The sequence below is a fragment of the Glycine max genome, chromosome 9 (assembly GCF_000004515.6).
Source record: "Glycine max cultivar Williams 82 chromosome 9, Glycine_max_v4.0, whole genome shotgun sequence".
NCBI lineage: Eukaryota > Viridiplantae > Streptophyta > Magnoliopsida > Fabales > Fabaceae > Glycine > Glycine max.
The window spans coordinates 43,734,845-43,748,108 of NC_038245.2; the positions used below are offsets into that span (position 1 = coordinate 43,734,845).

Below are 13,264 nucleotides of genomic sequence, written 5' to 3' on the forward strand. Positions count from 1 at the left end.
TAGCGTAGAGTAGATAAATGATAAACCTCCCAACTGTAGGAATTTTCTTTTAGATCATGGTTATGATAGTCTGAGTTTGTATTATATGATATATGATGATTCATTTCTCTTGAGGGTCTAAATTCTTAAAAATTATATTTATTTAGCAAAATTCCTTCTAGTAAACATAACACGTGAAGAGCACTAAGCCCCACGATAAGAAAGGGTAAAGAAAGCGACTTGGACCCTTTTGAGATCATCCAATTGGATACAAGTTGCCAACTTGATACTAAAGAAAGGCGAAAACTTGGAGATAGAGAGCGACAAGGAGGAATAGAAGCTACAAAGACTAGCTTTTTTAGAGGAGGGAAATGCTCAATTGCTGGTGTGTCTGAAGAATCTTTTTAGTCCAAATTGAAGCATTTCCTTTTCCTTTTCATTTTGCTAGTTCATTATTGGCTCTTCTGTGAGTAAAAAGTAGTGGCCACAATCACAAGTAAAGGCCTCCTAAAACCAATGAAATGAAAATGTAGGGCCAAAAATATAAAATGAAGTCCAATCATATTTCTTTGCTGTTTGAAAATGCTCCTGTTAGAAATTCGGAAAAGATTTTATGTATAAAAAAATGGATCAATAGAGGTTGTCTCTTTTTATTTTTTAAGTATTTTTTATATGTGCATATATAAAAGAAGGTAACATAAAATAAAAGATAAAGATGATTATATATAATATTATATACATGTTCAATGATAAAAGTTAAAAAAAATATTACCCAATAAGTGTAACTAACAATATACTAAGTTTGTGAAAGAAAATCTGAATTTATAGAACATATCTTTAATGAAGAATGAAGAGTTTTATGTTTAAGCCTCAAATGAATGATTAATCACATAATCAATCCGGAGGGCCTAAGCTAACAAGGATATTTTGAAATCCTAAAGAATAAAAAATCCTAAATTAGTATGATAGTTAAAAATATAAAATTATTAGAAAGATATTATTATATATATGTGTGTGTTTTAATGAAGAGTAATAATTGTAATCTTTTATTTTTATTTTAATTTATCATTAAAATTTGAATTATAGAAAATTTAATATTTTACATAATCATGTATATACGTTAAGCCACATATAATTAGTAACTAATAATATAAGGTTGGCCTTTATGTTCCAAGTTGTGACTTTTGAGAGAGAGATTGTTTTGCAAATTGAGCAGATGGCTACTTTGAGAGTATGAGTATGAGCCATCCATTTCAGCCAATTTGTTGATAACCTATCACAATCACCACTAACCACTTCCCATTTCCCAAATGAATTTGGTACATATAAAAATTAATATACATGTAAAATAAGAAAATATCAATATATATTGTTGATTACAATTAAAATTATTAATCATTTTAATTAATTTTGAATTTATAAAAAAAATATTTATATTCTAATGTTACGCCCCTCACATAAATAAATAATCTCAAAACGGAAATACTCGTTTGATTCTAAAATAGGATGCTTTCGTTTTGTGGGGCCATAAAAGTTGAATCTTATTGTTGTATGTATTGTAAACGTGTTCACAATATCTACGTGGAATGGTTTGTCCCATTGTACTTCCATTTTCGAACGAGCACACTGCGTAGTGTTTTGAAAGTGAGATCAAACTCATTTGTTCGGAACAAAAAATTTGTAAACCGATAAAATGTTTTGATTCAGATAAATTGCAGAATCGATCTGAAAAGAAAAACGATCAAAGAATCCACAAAATCGGTTGAAAATTGGTAGTCCAATGAAAAATATTTAACATAATTTATTTACATTTTTCTTTAAATGAAAAATTAACTTCAATTATTTTGTCACTCTTTATTTTATATGTAAACTTTTGTTATTGTTAGTGAAATTGTTATGTACTGTGAAACTTAAACTTAAGTATTGGAGTATGTTAAACTTTGATATGTATTTGGAATGTTAATAACTTATAAAATTTTGTTTTTTTATAAAAAAAAACTAGCATTATAAAGTTATGGTGGTATATTATTAATTATTATTATTTTATTAATCCCTGTTTAACCATAATTTAACCACAGTTAATCTATTAACTTGACCAATTTAATAACCAATACAATTTGAAAAACATGCTTTTACCCAAGCATCTTCAACAACTAAAGTTATTTTACTCATTTTGAATGAGTCTTATTATTATGTTACGTTAATTTTAAGAGTTTTGGTAAAAAAAAATCACTCTAATGAACATGGCTTGGGATGCTAGGCCATGGTCGTAGGGCTCTCTGTTTGCAGGCACTGGGTCAATGACTTAATGGGTGTCAGCCATTTTCAATTCTTATGAATAAAAAAAAATCAAAAAGCTATAGTGAAATGTATTTTGTTCATAATTATTCACAATTTAATTATAGTGTATTTGTATATCTATTGGGAAAATCAAAATCGTAGTTTAAGCAAAAGGTACAAGAAACACCTTTCACTGAAAATCCAAACATGTTATCAGTTCTTGATTTCATCGGGCTATTCGTCCAGAAGAACCCATAAACAACTTGACTTGGGTTATCAAATTATCAACCTTTGCTTTAAGAGTTAGACATCATCACCCTTGAATACATACACCCTAAATTTTCACTTATGTACCTTCTTATTTTTAGAGGAATCAGGAATCAAACTCGCAACTAAAATAAAATTAATATATTGAGATGCTGAAACAAATTTTACAAAGCACACCAATGAAAGAATCTAACTAACCATTTGAAATTGTTAATAAAAGCAATTAGTTAAAGTTGTTACTTTATAATAAGAACTACTTTCAAAATCATTAATATAAAATTCTAACAATTTTACTGCAATTTGAAGAAAAGTATTTAGAAAAAAAGTGACAGCTCAAAACATATTGCATTTGGGGTGAGAGAGGCTCGAACTCTCGACCTCAGGATCACTCAGAAGCTATGAGACCTACGCGCTAGCCAACTGCGCCACCACCCCATATTGGTTTTAATCTGACATGTATAAATAAAATAAAAAGTATAAACTACTGTAGCATTATTACACTTCACACGTGTGATTTCGTTAGCAGGAAACTTTGTGTCCTGAACAAGACCAAACTGTGTGCGAGGTTTGTCATGTTTTTCTTCTGTGTCTTGACGAACCTAAATACCATTCCTTACAGTTTCAAACACTTGTTCTTCATCTTCTTCTTCTCTTTTATACCTTTCTTTCTCTGTGGATCTACACCGACTAAGGTAATTAACTCAACACCTTTCTCTTATGCATTTTCTCCACCTTCCAATCACTCGTTAAATATATATACCTACAACCATTTCTCCTTGGAACGTTAAAGCTTCTGTCTTGCAGAGCCACTTGTTCCATATCCATGTTTGTGTGTTTTAAATCTGTTTTTTTAATCTAATTTGAGGATGAAACCCCTCTCACTTTGACCCCTTTAGGTGGCTAATTTTGCAAGGTTCAATTGCTATCTGTTTTGTTGCATAACCCTATGACTGCAACCGTGTTGTCACTAATTAAAGTTCCCATTTTTCTTGCATGATTTCTTCCTGGTGCCACATTATAGACTGTTACTACTTACTAGGATAACTTTAATTATTTGTTTTTTTTTTTATGATCTGGGTTTTCTAATTATTTAGTAGTTGCACATTAACATGTACTCATGTTGGGATTGCATTCTATGATTTTTTTTTCAAAAGTGGACGCCCAGGAGCTGCATCTCAAGTGGTACTAAGTCTTAGGAACTGTATTGTCTAAACCTCAGTGAGGTGGCTTTGCATGTACTGTAGTTAATCCTCATTTTCCCTCCCCATACAAACTTATACACCTCCCTTCAAGGTTGTAAACTGCTGTCTTGGTCACAGGCACGGTCACGGTGGTGGTTTCTTCCTTGACATTGCAGTCAAATGCAGTTGCAATTGCAGTCAATGCGCAGCAACGGTTTGGTTGCAAAGAGACTAAAAAATGTCGTGGCTAAATTGCGGTCTGCGACCGTTTTTTCACAACCTTGCTTTATTTATAACTGAAAAGTGGAAAAAAAAAGTCTTAGAATTGGTCCACATTATGTCTGCAGGATGTCCTTATTTACCTGTTCAAGTGTCGCTTGTCTTTTGGTCGTTTTGTTTTCTTATTTGGAAGAGAAAACACAATGGAACCTACTTGCTCGTTTTTTGTAAATTTTTTTGATGAATTTGCAGTTAAATGCCTGTATTTATTTGTATATTTACTATTGTTATTTTTTATGTCTAATGAAGCATCTATGGATAATAAGATGAGTGGTTGATGACCTATTAAGATCCCACATCAGCTGAGTATATGACCAAATTGTCCTTTATAATAACTTGGGTGATCCTTCATCTTGAACTAGTTTTGTAGGTTGAGTTAGGTTTAGTCCATTTTCATCTAATACAAACTTTTGAAAGAGGTTTCATCTTCCTTTGTTGTTATCAATGTTGTTAAAATAGCCACTATAGTGGCGCTATTGCATTGCAGAATTTCTTGGATCCACAATTGCTACTCTGTCCACTATTGTGAACGAGTGGTTGCGACAGTCATCCTTCATCTTTTTATCATCTTTGACGAGTCTCCATCCAATTGAACTTTGAGTTAATATTATGTTATTTTTTATGCATTTTATTTTTATTTGCATACAACTTAATTTTTTATACATATATAATTGATAATATCATACACTTCAATTGCTATGCGACTTCTGCTATTGGCCTACAATTTTATACACAATATGATATAGCAGATTATTGGCTTTCCACCATTTTCCGATGATCTGCAATTTATAACACTGGTTGTCATAAGACTAATAATCTGGGAAGGTTCACCTCTTCTGGTGAATGACTGCCTCTAGTCTCTATAGCATTTAATTCAAGAGTATCATAGTATTTTATTTATATAGCACTTTCAAAGGTTCACCTCTTCTGTTTGCTGCTTATAGTCCCAAAACTAACAGTTAGCAAATTAGGTGGCTAGTTCTAAGTTCTTTTACAATTCTGACTATTTGCTCCTTTTAGCACCACAATCGGCTAGTTAGATGGCTAGGCTCTCAGAGTATTTTAGTTTTATCAATAAGATGCTAAAGGCATGTCTTGCATGAACTACAAATGCTCCGACCCTTTTGGTGCTGTGTGCCTTTTCATGCCTTTGAGTACACTGTGATGGGATTTTAGGGAAAATAATATAAAAAGAGGAGAGAATCAGCACTCTGCATAAATGGCAGGATAGTTTTTACATTTTGCAGGGGTGGTATAATTTTTTTTTGTTCCATTATTGGCATTTCTTTGGCTTTCATAACGTATATTTTTTTCAAATTTTAACTTATCCATTTTTCCTTGAGGTTGTGGATGGGGCCCTGCCAGAAAAGTGGTCTCCCGATGAAGTGCAGGCACTATTTTGAAGTAGTTTTTCTCAACATTATTTGTTGGTGATTGTATAATATGATTAATTGCAATACTGGAGAGGCTACTGAAGCCTAAAGGGATGTAATATAGACTAAAAGGCTTGATTGCTCTAATAAAAATATCATATGTTTGCATCACGAGTAATGACATGACATGATTTTCTGGATTCCATCCCTTGCTGACTTGATTGCTGCAGATGCTAGCCGTATTCTAAAAATGGAAAACAATCAAAGTGCTGCAGGAACACAAGATAGTTCTATGATGAAGTCTGTTGATCAAAGAGCACGATCAAAAGGGCGCAATGACATAATGACTCAACGTCTGAAGAATCGAGAGAGACAACGAAGATATAGGGCACGTAAGCGTCTAGAAGCCGAAACAAAGAAGTCATTTGTTGTGGAAGAGACACCAGCTGTGCAAGTTGAACTACAACCAAACAGGAACCCCAACAACAACTTCGTGACCCGTATCTATTGTAAACGAGATTGGAAAAAGGACGCAAGACGGGCCCATATTTTAAAGCATCAACAAATGAATGGATTCATTGATCGTCCAGCCATAACTAGTGTACCTGAGGTGACATGCTTAGCCATTGGAAACAAGTCAGAAACAGTGCCAGAGAGGGAAATTCAGTCTGGATCTTCTGGTGTTGCTAGTACTGATGCTCCTAGAGTGGTGCTGGGTCGAAGAGATTGGAAAGCAGAAGCTAGAAGAAAGAAAAACTAGTTGACTCGCCATTTCTTCTTTTAAAAAAAGTATTTAGCACAGTGAGCTTTCTGTTGTATTATAGAACATTATATAATGTAAAGAATGCTGGATAACCGCTGTTCCATTACCTGGCAGGCTTTGAAATTATAAACACCGAAGAAAATCTGTCTCTTTTACTAAGTTACTCATTCATACTTTTCATTGCAGACGTAGAAAGGGCATTACAGAACATACCTAGCTGACTTTGGTCATTGCTTGATAATTGGCACAGAGCTAATTCATAAGACCATCCCCACGGTGAAAAAAAATTATATGACATGCTATTTATGCATGAAGAGTTTTCGAGTTTTCATTAGTGCAAAGCATGTTTAACAGACAAGCTACCAATCTTCCTTGTTCTTGGTATCTTGTTTTTATCTAATGTAAAAGACTAGAATGCCTGTAAATTATCGTGTTATGTTTTTCCTTAGATCATGTTGGTTATCAATATTCATTGGATACAAACATTAGATCTAGTATACTAACGTACACAGCAGAATCCAGAAAGGTTGATTTAAAAATGGGATGAATTAATAAATGGAACCACCAGTTACAAAGAATTCAAAGGAGGAATGAAAAACAAAAACCACAAGGGATGTGAATTATATATGGTGCAAAAAAAAAGCGCTCATAACTTGTACAAAGCGCTTGAAACACCATACTTTTAATCATGTACAACAACAGTACCCCCCATGTCCAATCTTTACATCCCCACCACAAACAAAATATACACAATGCAGAAAAGGACCAAATATAACACAAGCAAGGAAACATAGAACAATAATCTGATCTCAGTGGCAACTTACACCCTGATCTTGCGTTTCAGCAACATCCTCAAAACTCCAGTTTCTTCTCATTCCACTGCTGCGCACCAACTTTGGTCCTGCGCTGCCGGAAGGATAAGGAACGTCTCCGGTGCTATAATTGCGGCGATGGTCAGCCTTAACCTTGGCCACCGCCCCACCTTTTGGTAGCTCACATTTGGTTGTTGATGATGACATGTTACTTGACCAGCTTCTATTAACCTGTTTGCATATTTTCGTGTATTCCTTTTCCACAAATAACTCGCCATAGGAGTCTGTCCTTTGAAGAAGCTGGCTGCATGTGAGGCAATTGAGACTCATTGTGTTGTTGATTTCTTGTGTCTCAAGCAACCAAGACCAGCTCTTCCTTATGTTGGTAGGAAGGTTGGTGGAATTGAGTGGGAAGAGAATGAGTTTATATATATTAGGTCAGAGGAGATAAAGACATGATGATGATGATGGGTTGCAAGAGAGGATTTGAAAATGGAACTGATTAGAACAACCTGTTGCTATATTTTGGCATGGATTTCTGGACCGTGGAAACAGCTTAGCCATTCATTTCTAATTGGGGCATTTGGTTGTTGCATGTACTATTATCCATTTGACCAATGAATCATTGATTCCTCTTGGTCTTCTTGGATAGTTTTTTACTATAAGGGAGTCATTTTGTCATTTATGACTTGGCGTATATCTGCATGAGATGATTCATCTTAGTTACTCGTTATCTTTTTGGATCTTTCACTTGATACTCGGAATTGCGTTGGACAAAGTTTAGGCTTTTGAGGGGTTATTTCAGTTTTGTTTTTATTTCATCACATGATTTCTGGGGTATCGGTCTAATTTGAGATTTTTTTCGCAGTTATAAAATTTAGAATTAGATTTGGCAGTTTGGCACCAACTCAAGAATTGGCCTAGCTCCTTCTATTTTAGCTGCTTTTAAAATTAACAACTTGTTTATCTATCTTGCAGTAACAATTTTTTAATATAAGAATAATGATGAAAAAAAGTATATGGTTCTAAACGAGTACTTTACTAAAGAAAATAAAATCTTTATATATATATATATATAACACACACGATGAAACTTATTATTGATAGTATTGTAAAGTGAACACTTTTTGTAGTTTCTCGCATAATTTATATTGAAATAGAAATCATTAAAATTGGATTCCTTATTCGTCCTCTCCCTTCTCATACTAATGACCTTTACCAAGTTATTTTTTACGAATAACTTTATAAATAATATTTTTATATCTTTACTCACGCCAATATACCCGTGGCGAAAATTGACATTAGAATAACAAATTATTATAGACAAATTATTAAACCTATTAAGATGTCTTCCTTATTTCCCTACTCCTTTCCCTTTGCTGAGGAATTCTTTGTGGGTGTATCTGTCATCAATAATGATTTATCTAAGTAGTAAGTCTTTCCATATATATTTTTCTTAAAAAGACACAAATGTTTATTAAAAAGGACCCAATTAGATGGGCCAATATCTTCTTGGTTAACGGCCGACATTATTTCTATCCAGCTCGAAATAAAGCACACTTGACCCAAAATGAATCTTTTTTCTTTCTGAAAATATATTATGTAAAGGGAATTTCTCTTTACAGCACCTTTTTCTAACTATTTCCCCACATTTTTCCAAAAATACCCTTATATAGACGTGGTTAGATTCAACATTCTAGAAATTAAAATTTGAAACTATGCAAATTTTTAACACTTTAAAAAATTAAACTGCAGAAGCTTCTTACTGTTCAGTCTTGTGTCAAAAAAAGAAAGAAAACACGTCTCATCTCAGGAGCAACAAGCTGCAAGCAATGCAAAGATAAATGAAGTTTGAAAGAGAGAGAAATAGAGAAGCTCAACACGACTCCTCTATGAAACACTTGTGGAAATAGAGAGAGGACATTAAGAAAAATGAGTTTATCTTGTCCTCAAATTAGTTTTTAGAAATGAGTTTTTTTTTTTTTGCTGAATTTCTTTAGAAATGTGATAAGAAAATTGTAATGCTTTTAAATTTTGATTTCTAGAAACATGTAAAAAAAATACTTTTAGAACTTACTTTTTGAAATATTATATCTAACTACATGCATAAAGACGTTATTGAAATGAAATTTATCAAAAAGAAATGCAGTAGAGGACGGGTGTGCTTAAAAAAACTGCAAAAATAAAAACTTATATAAAACGGACATGGTTGCGGAACAAAAACAAAGGGGAAGGGGGGCTAGGTTGTTTAATCCTAAGTATACTTATGGGCCAATTCAAGCATAAAAAACCTGATGTCTGTCGACCCACCTTAATTGACACAAAAATTATGAACCTTTTTATAATTTGTTACATCATTTTTCTTTTACCCCTTCAAAGTTTTTCCCTGCCCTTTGAAAATGAGAGTCTAGTCATTGTTTAAGGCAGCCAGGTTGTTTCTTCCTGCAACTGTTTTTGTACAGGCTTCAACCTGATGAAAATGCAAATATTTTATATGAGCATACCTTAAAGTTTTTTTTTATTACTCAAGTTATCTTATTAAGTATACACACATATATTATATATACAACAGTATATGATTTTCAAGTAGATGGTTTATTTTTCCTCCTGTAGATATGAAAGCCTTTAGACTTAAAAGAGATCGAAATTCACCTCTAGCTATGTCATGTATCAATGCAATGAATTTGGTGTTATGATTAGAATGACTTCCAGAATCAATTTTGAAATAATGAAGTTCAATTTCATAACTTCTCTTATTTCCAAAGCCAGTAAAATTGCCTGTGGGCGATATAAAAATTAGTTTTCATTTTATATTAAAAAGTTAAAAAAGAATCAATATATAGAAAAACAATTAAATATCTAAATTCATTAGGGCTAAATATTTGTGATTTCTATGCACAATCAAAACCATTATCTGCTGTGAATTTCAATCTTGAGATTTGTAATTATTATATCTATTTGACAAAACTGTTAAAATATTTCAATAAAGCAACAAACAATGAAACATAAACGCACACATAAATGAAGAATTTAATTAGAATGTATTATAAAGTATTTTTATAGTATTATAAATGATAAGATCATTATTTTTTTGTAATAGTTATTCTAAATATTATATCTAAAATGATTTATAATTAATTGATAATATATTTTTTACATATACAATTTATGGAAATTAATTTTAAAAAAGGAAGAGATAGAATTTTATATTTTATATATTCCCTAAACGTAAAAGGTCTAGTTAGAAGTAAACCCTTTTTTTTCTTTGTGCAAAGCGTTCAAAATCATTAGCCAGATCTATCCCACTGTTCTCTTAGCATGATCTGCCTTTGTTTTGTCTATAAGCAATTATCATGCCTTCCACTCAAACAACGAATTACGACAATAACTTGAATTTCAGAGTATTTTACGAATTCTTAGAATCTTTAGATTCATCGTGTGTCGTTTTTAATGCATGAATCTTAATAAATCATCAAGCAAATGGACGGTAGCTTTCTCTTTTCAATAAGATTACAAGGTTGAAATTTTGATAATTGAAAGACAAAGGGTTTTTTTTTTTTATTTTTTAATTCACCTTCAGACGTAACATAGCACGTTTTTATATGAAGAAAATATGTGTTTGTTTGCGCGTGTGTATCTCGACTCCGATTGAAAATTGATTTTGCTTTTTAAAAATTTTAAAACAAAATCAATCCATATGAGAACTAAATTTTTTAATTTACACGACAAATTTTGCAAAAATAGGTGTCAATATTTTTATTTCAAAAATATGATTTATTGAGTAAAAGTTTTGGAAATAATTCAATATTTGACAATGCGTCTTATATATTTAAAATGTGTATAATAATGATTACGTTCCTGAAATCATTAGTCATGAAAGTTTAGGTAACATAATTTATTTATTTTTTTGAGGATGTTTTGGAAACATAATTAAATATCATCTCTTTTAAATATTCTAATATACTAGATAAGAGTTCGATAAATTTGTAAATAGATCTGATGCCCTATAAAGCAAATAGTTCATATTAGAAGGTAAAATAAACAACTCAATTGTTGATAAAAAAAATAATAATAGTTGATAATATTCATACATAATAAATTATGAATATGTCAAATATTACTCATATCAATGATTAAAATGACTTATTTTATCTTTACTCCTTTTGGGGGGAAGGTAAATCTTAATTTTATGTTAGAATTTTTTTCTTTTGGAGTTTTAATGAACTAGATTGAGCTTCGTGACTTGGAAAGTAATATAAATATTTTAATTATTTTATAGCCAACTCCAAAATCATCATATTATTCAGAAACATGTGCCTATAGCTAATACTTAATTTTGATATTCAAGAAATATAACTCGATTGTATCAGGAAGACAAGAACAGGTATTAATCCCTTTTCATTGGGTCCATTGGATGTCAGCATTCTAATTATAAAACCAACTTGACGTGGATTTTCTTGAGTTGCTGTTAAAGGAAATATTTAATTAAGTGCTACATATGGTGGCATATGCTCTGGTCCACTTCTTTAATTTAGAATCAATTCGTGTCCAATAAAAAGTTTGTTTTTAAATCAACCATTTCATTGTATAAAAGTATCTTTAATGTGATGTAAAATTGTAAATTACACAGGTTCTGTGTTTTAATTTCTCTAAAAACAAAAAAAGATCAGTGTTTTAATTGTTTGGTTTAAAAAATTCTTTCGTATGCATTTTATGGTCTTATGCAAAACTCAGATGTTATCTTCATTTAAAGCTTAATTTGATTTAACATATTTAACCAAAAATTCAATTTAGGCTTTACAAAAAGTTTTTTTTAGTTAAGTTAGTTTTTTTTTAATGCTAGTTGACTATAGCTAGATTTTTAGTAAGAGAAATGTTAATAATATTGTCTCTCACACTGCTAGGATTAACAAGGTTGGCTTGAGCTAGTTTTAATATTTATGTAATATATTTTTATGGTTTTAACCGTTTCTATTGTGATGGCTACATTAGCTTATAAGCTCATGGCTTTGTTTAGCAATGGAGTCGCTAGTTCATAAACTAATTGGTCTTTCTATCTAGTGATATAAGTTATTAATTTGTAAGTCTATTGATCTATTTAAAATAGTTTTGTTACCCTATTTAAAACCTTGATATGAAAGATAATTTTAAATAGACTAATATGTTATATCAGATTATCAGACTTATATGAAGGTTAGGTTGGGACTGTAACAAGCTGACAAATAAAGCTTGGATAACTAGTTATAAAGTATGTAAGGTCAAACTTAAGTTAGGCCTAGCTAATTTGGCTAGTTTGCCGATTTTCATCCTTAATAAGGATTTGGGTTAAATATTTATTATAATAGACTTATTAATTGTTCTCTTTTGATGTTCATAAGATTTTATCAAATTGATGAGTACTTTTGAGTTATGCGAAAGATAAAAAGTTATTACCTATTTTATTGATTGACAAATATTAAGATTCCTATTCTGTAATTAATCTTTTGTTTATACTACTTATAATTCTTTATGAATCTAAATATAAATACACATCTTTTGGTTGTAATTCTTCAGTTTTTATTAAATCAAGCGTGTCCTTAGACTACATTTGGATTTAATGACGAATGAAATGGAGTAGAAAGAAATGAAATAGAATTAAACTTAACCTTTTCTCAACTCATAATATAAACCAATTCAACTCGGTTAAGTTAGATCACTTTAACACCTTTGTTAACCTCTCGATCTTGGTCATAGATATAGTAATCTCATTCATATATATGAGATTACCATTGCACATCAAGAGACATTTTTTCTAATTTCATTAGGAATTTCTTGACATGTTATTATTAATTTTATTACAATTGGCAAGGCCCTCTATATCGAGGCAAGATCTATTACCTATTCCTTGCATGGACTCGACAATCTTCAAAATGCTATTAGGACTTAGAAGACATTTTCATGAAGCCATTACTATAGAAAGATTTCATGGGGATCAACAAAAACTAACAAATTACAATAGAAAGATTTCATGGTGATGTAATCCAACATTAGCCTTTGTGCAACGGCCCCCAATTTGAAAGAGGAGATAAATACAAAAGAAAAAACCGTGTATCTTAATTTATGTGATATTTGGTCTTATTTATCTATTAATCATGCTTTCCCCTATTTTTAATACCATATTCAGCGACCACTTTGTTTATATAACAAATTAATAATGAACATCTTGAGCTGCTCTTACCAGTTCAACTAACTTTAATTATTCAAAAACGTCTTCATTATTAAGCTTGGATGAACACAAAGCAAATATGAACCCCACATGAAGTTAAATATGTTCCACGTTAATCTCATCAT

The 13,264-nt window shown here is 31.2% G+C and overlaps 2 protein-coding genes and 1 non-coding gene across 7 annotated transcripts; 1 reads left to right on the forward strand and 2 right to left on the reverse strand.

The window, feature by feature from the left end:
- Nucleotides 1-2,876: 2,876 nt before the first annotated feature.
- Nucleotides 2,877-2,961, reverse strand: TRNAM-CAU (transfer RNA methionine (anticodon CAU)). Its single transcript is given in 2 exon segments — nucleotides 2,877-2,912; nucleotides 2,924-2,961. It is a non-coding gene; the product is annotated as a tRNA-Met (tRNA).
- A 94-nt stretch (nucleotides 2,962-3,055) lies between these two features.
- LOC100789109 (uncharacterized) lies at nucleotides 3,056-6,277 on the forward strand. 5 transcript variants are annotated; one of them, XM_041004794.1, is made up of 2 exons: nucleotides 3,056-3,218; nucleotides 3,846-6,277. In XM_041004794.1, exon 2 carries the CDS (start codon nucleotides 5,547-5,549, stop codon nucleotides 6,117-6,119), a length of 573 nt encoding a protein of 190 aa, XP_040860728.1. In that variant the 5' UTR covers nucleotides 3,056-3,218; nucleotides 3,846-5,546; the 3' UTR covers nucleotides 6,120-6,277. The 5 variants fall into 5 exon arrangements, with proteins under 5 accessions (XP_040860728.1, XP_025985640.1, XP_006586680.1 ...); XM_026129855.2 differs by having other exon boundaries at nucleotides 3,067-3,218; nucleotides 5,635-6,277; XM_006586617.4 differs by having other exon boundaries at nucleotides 3,068-3,218; nucleotides 5,330-6,277.
- Nucleotides 6,278-6,649: 372 nt separating this feature from the next.
- Nucleotides 6,650-7,332, reverse strand: LOC100789633 (uncharacterized). Its single transcript, NM_001253987.2, has one exon. The coding sequence runs from the start codon at nucleotides 7,262-7,264 to the stop codon at nucleotides 6,932-6,934; it is 333 nt and encodes a 110-aa protein (NP_001240916.1). The 5' UTR covers nucleotides 7,265-7,332; the 3' UTR covers nucleotides 6,650-6,931.
- Nucleotides 7,333-13,264: the final 5,932 nt, after the last annotated feature.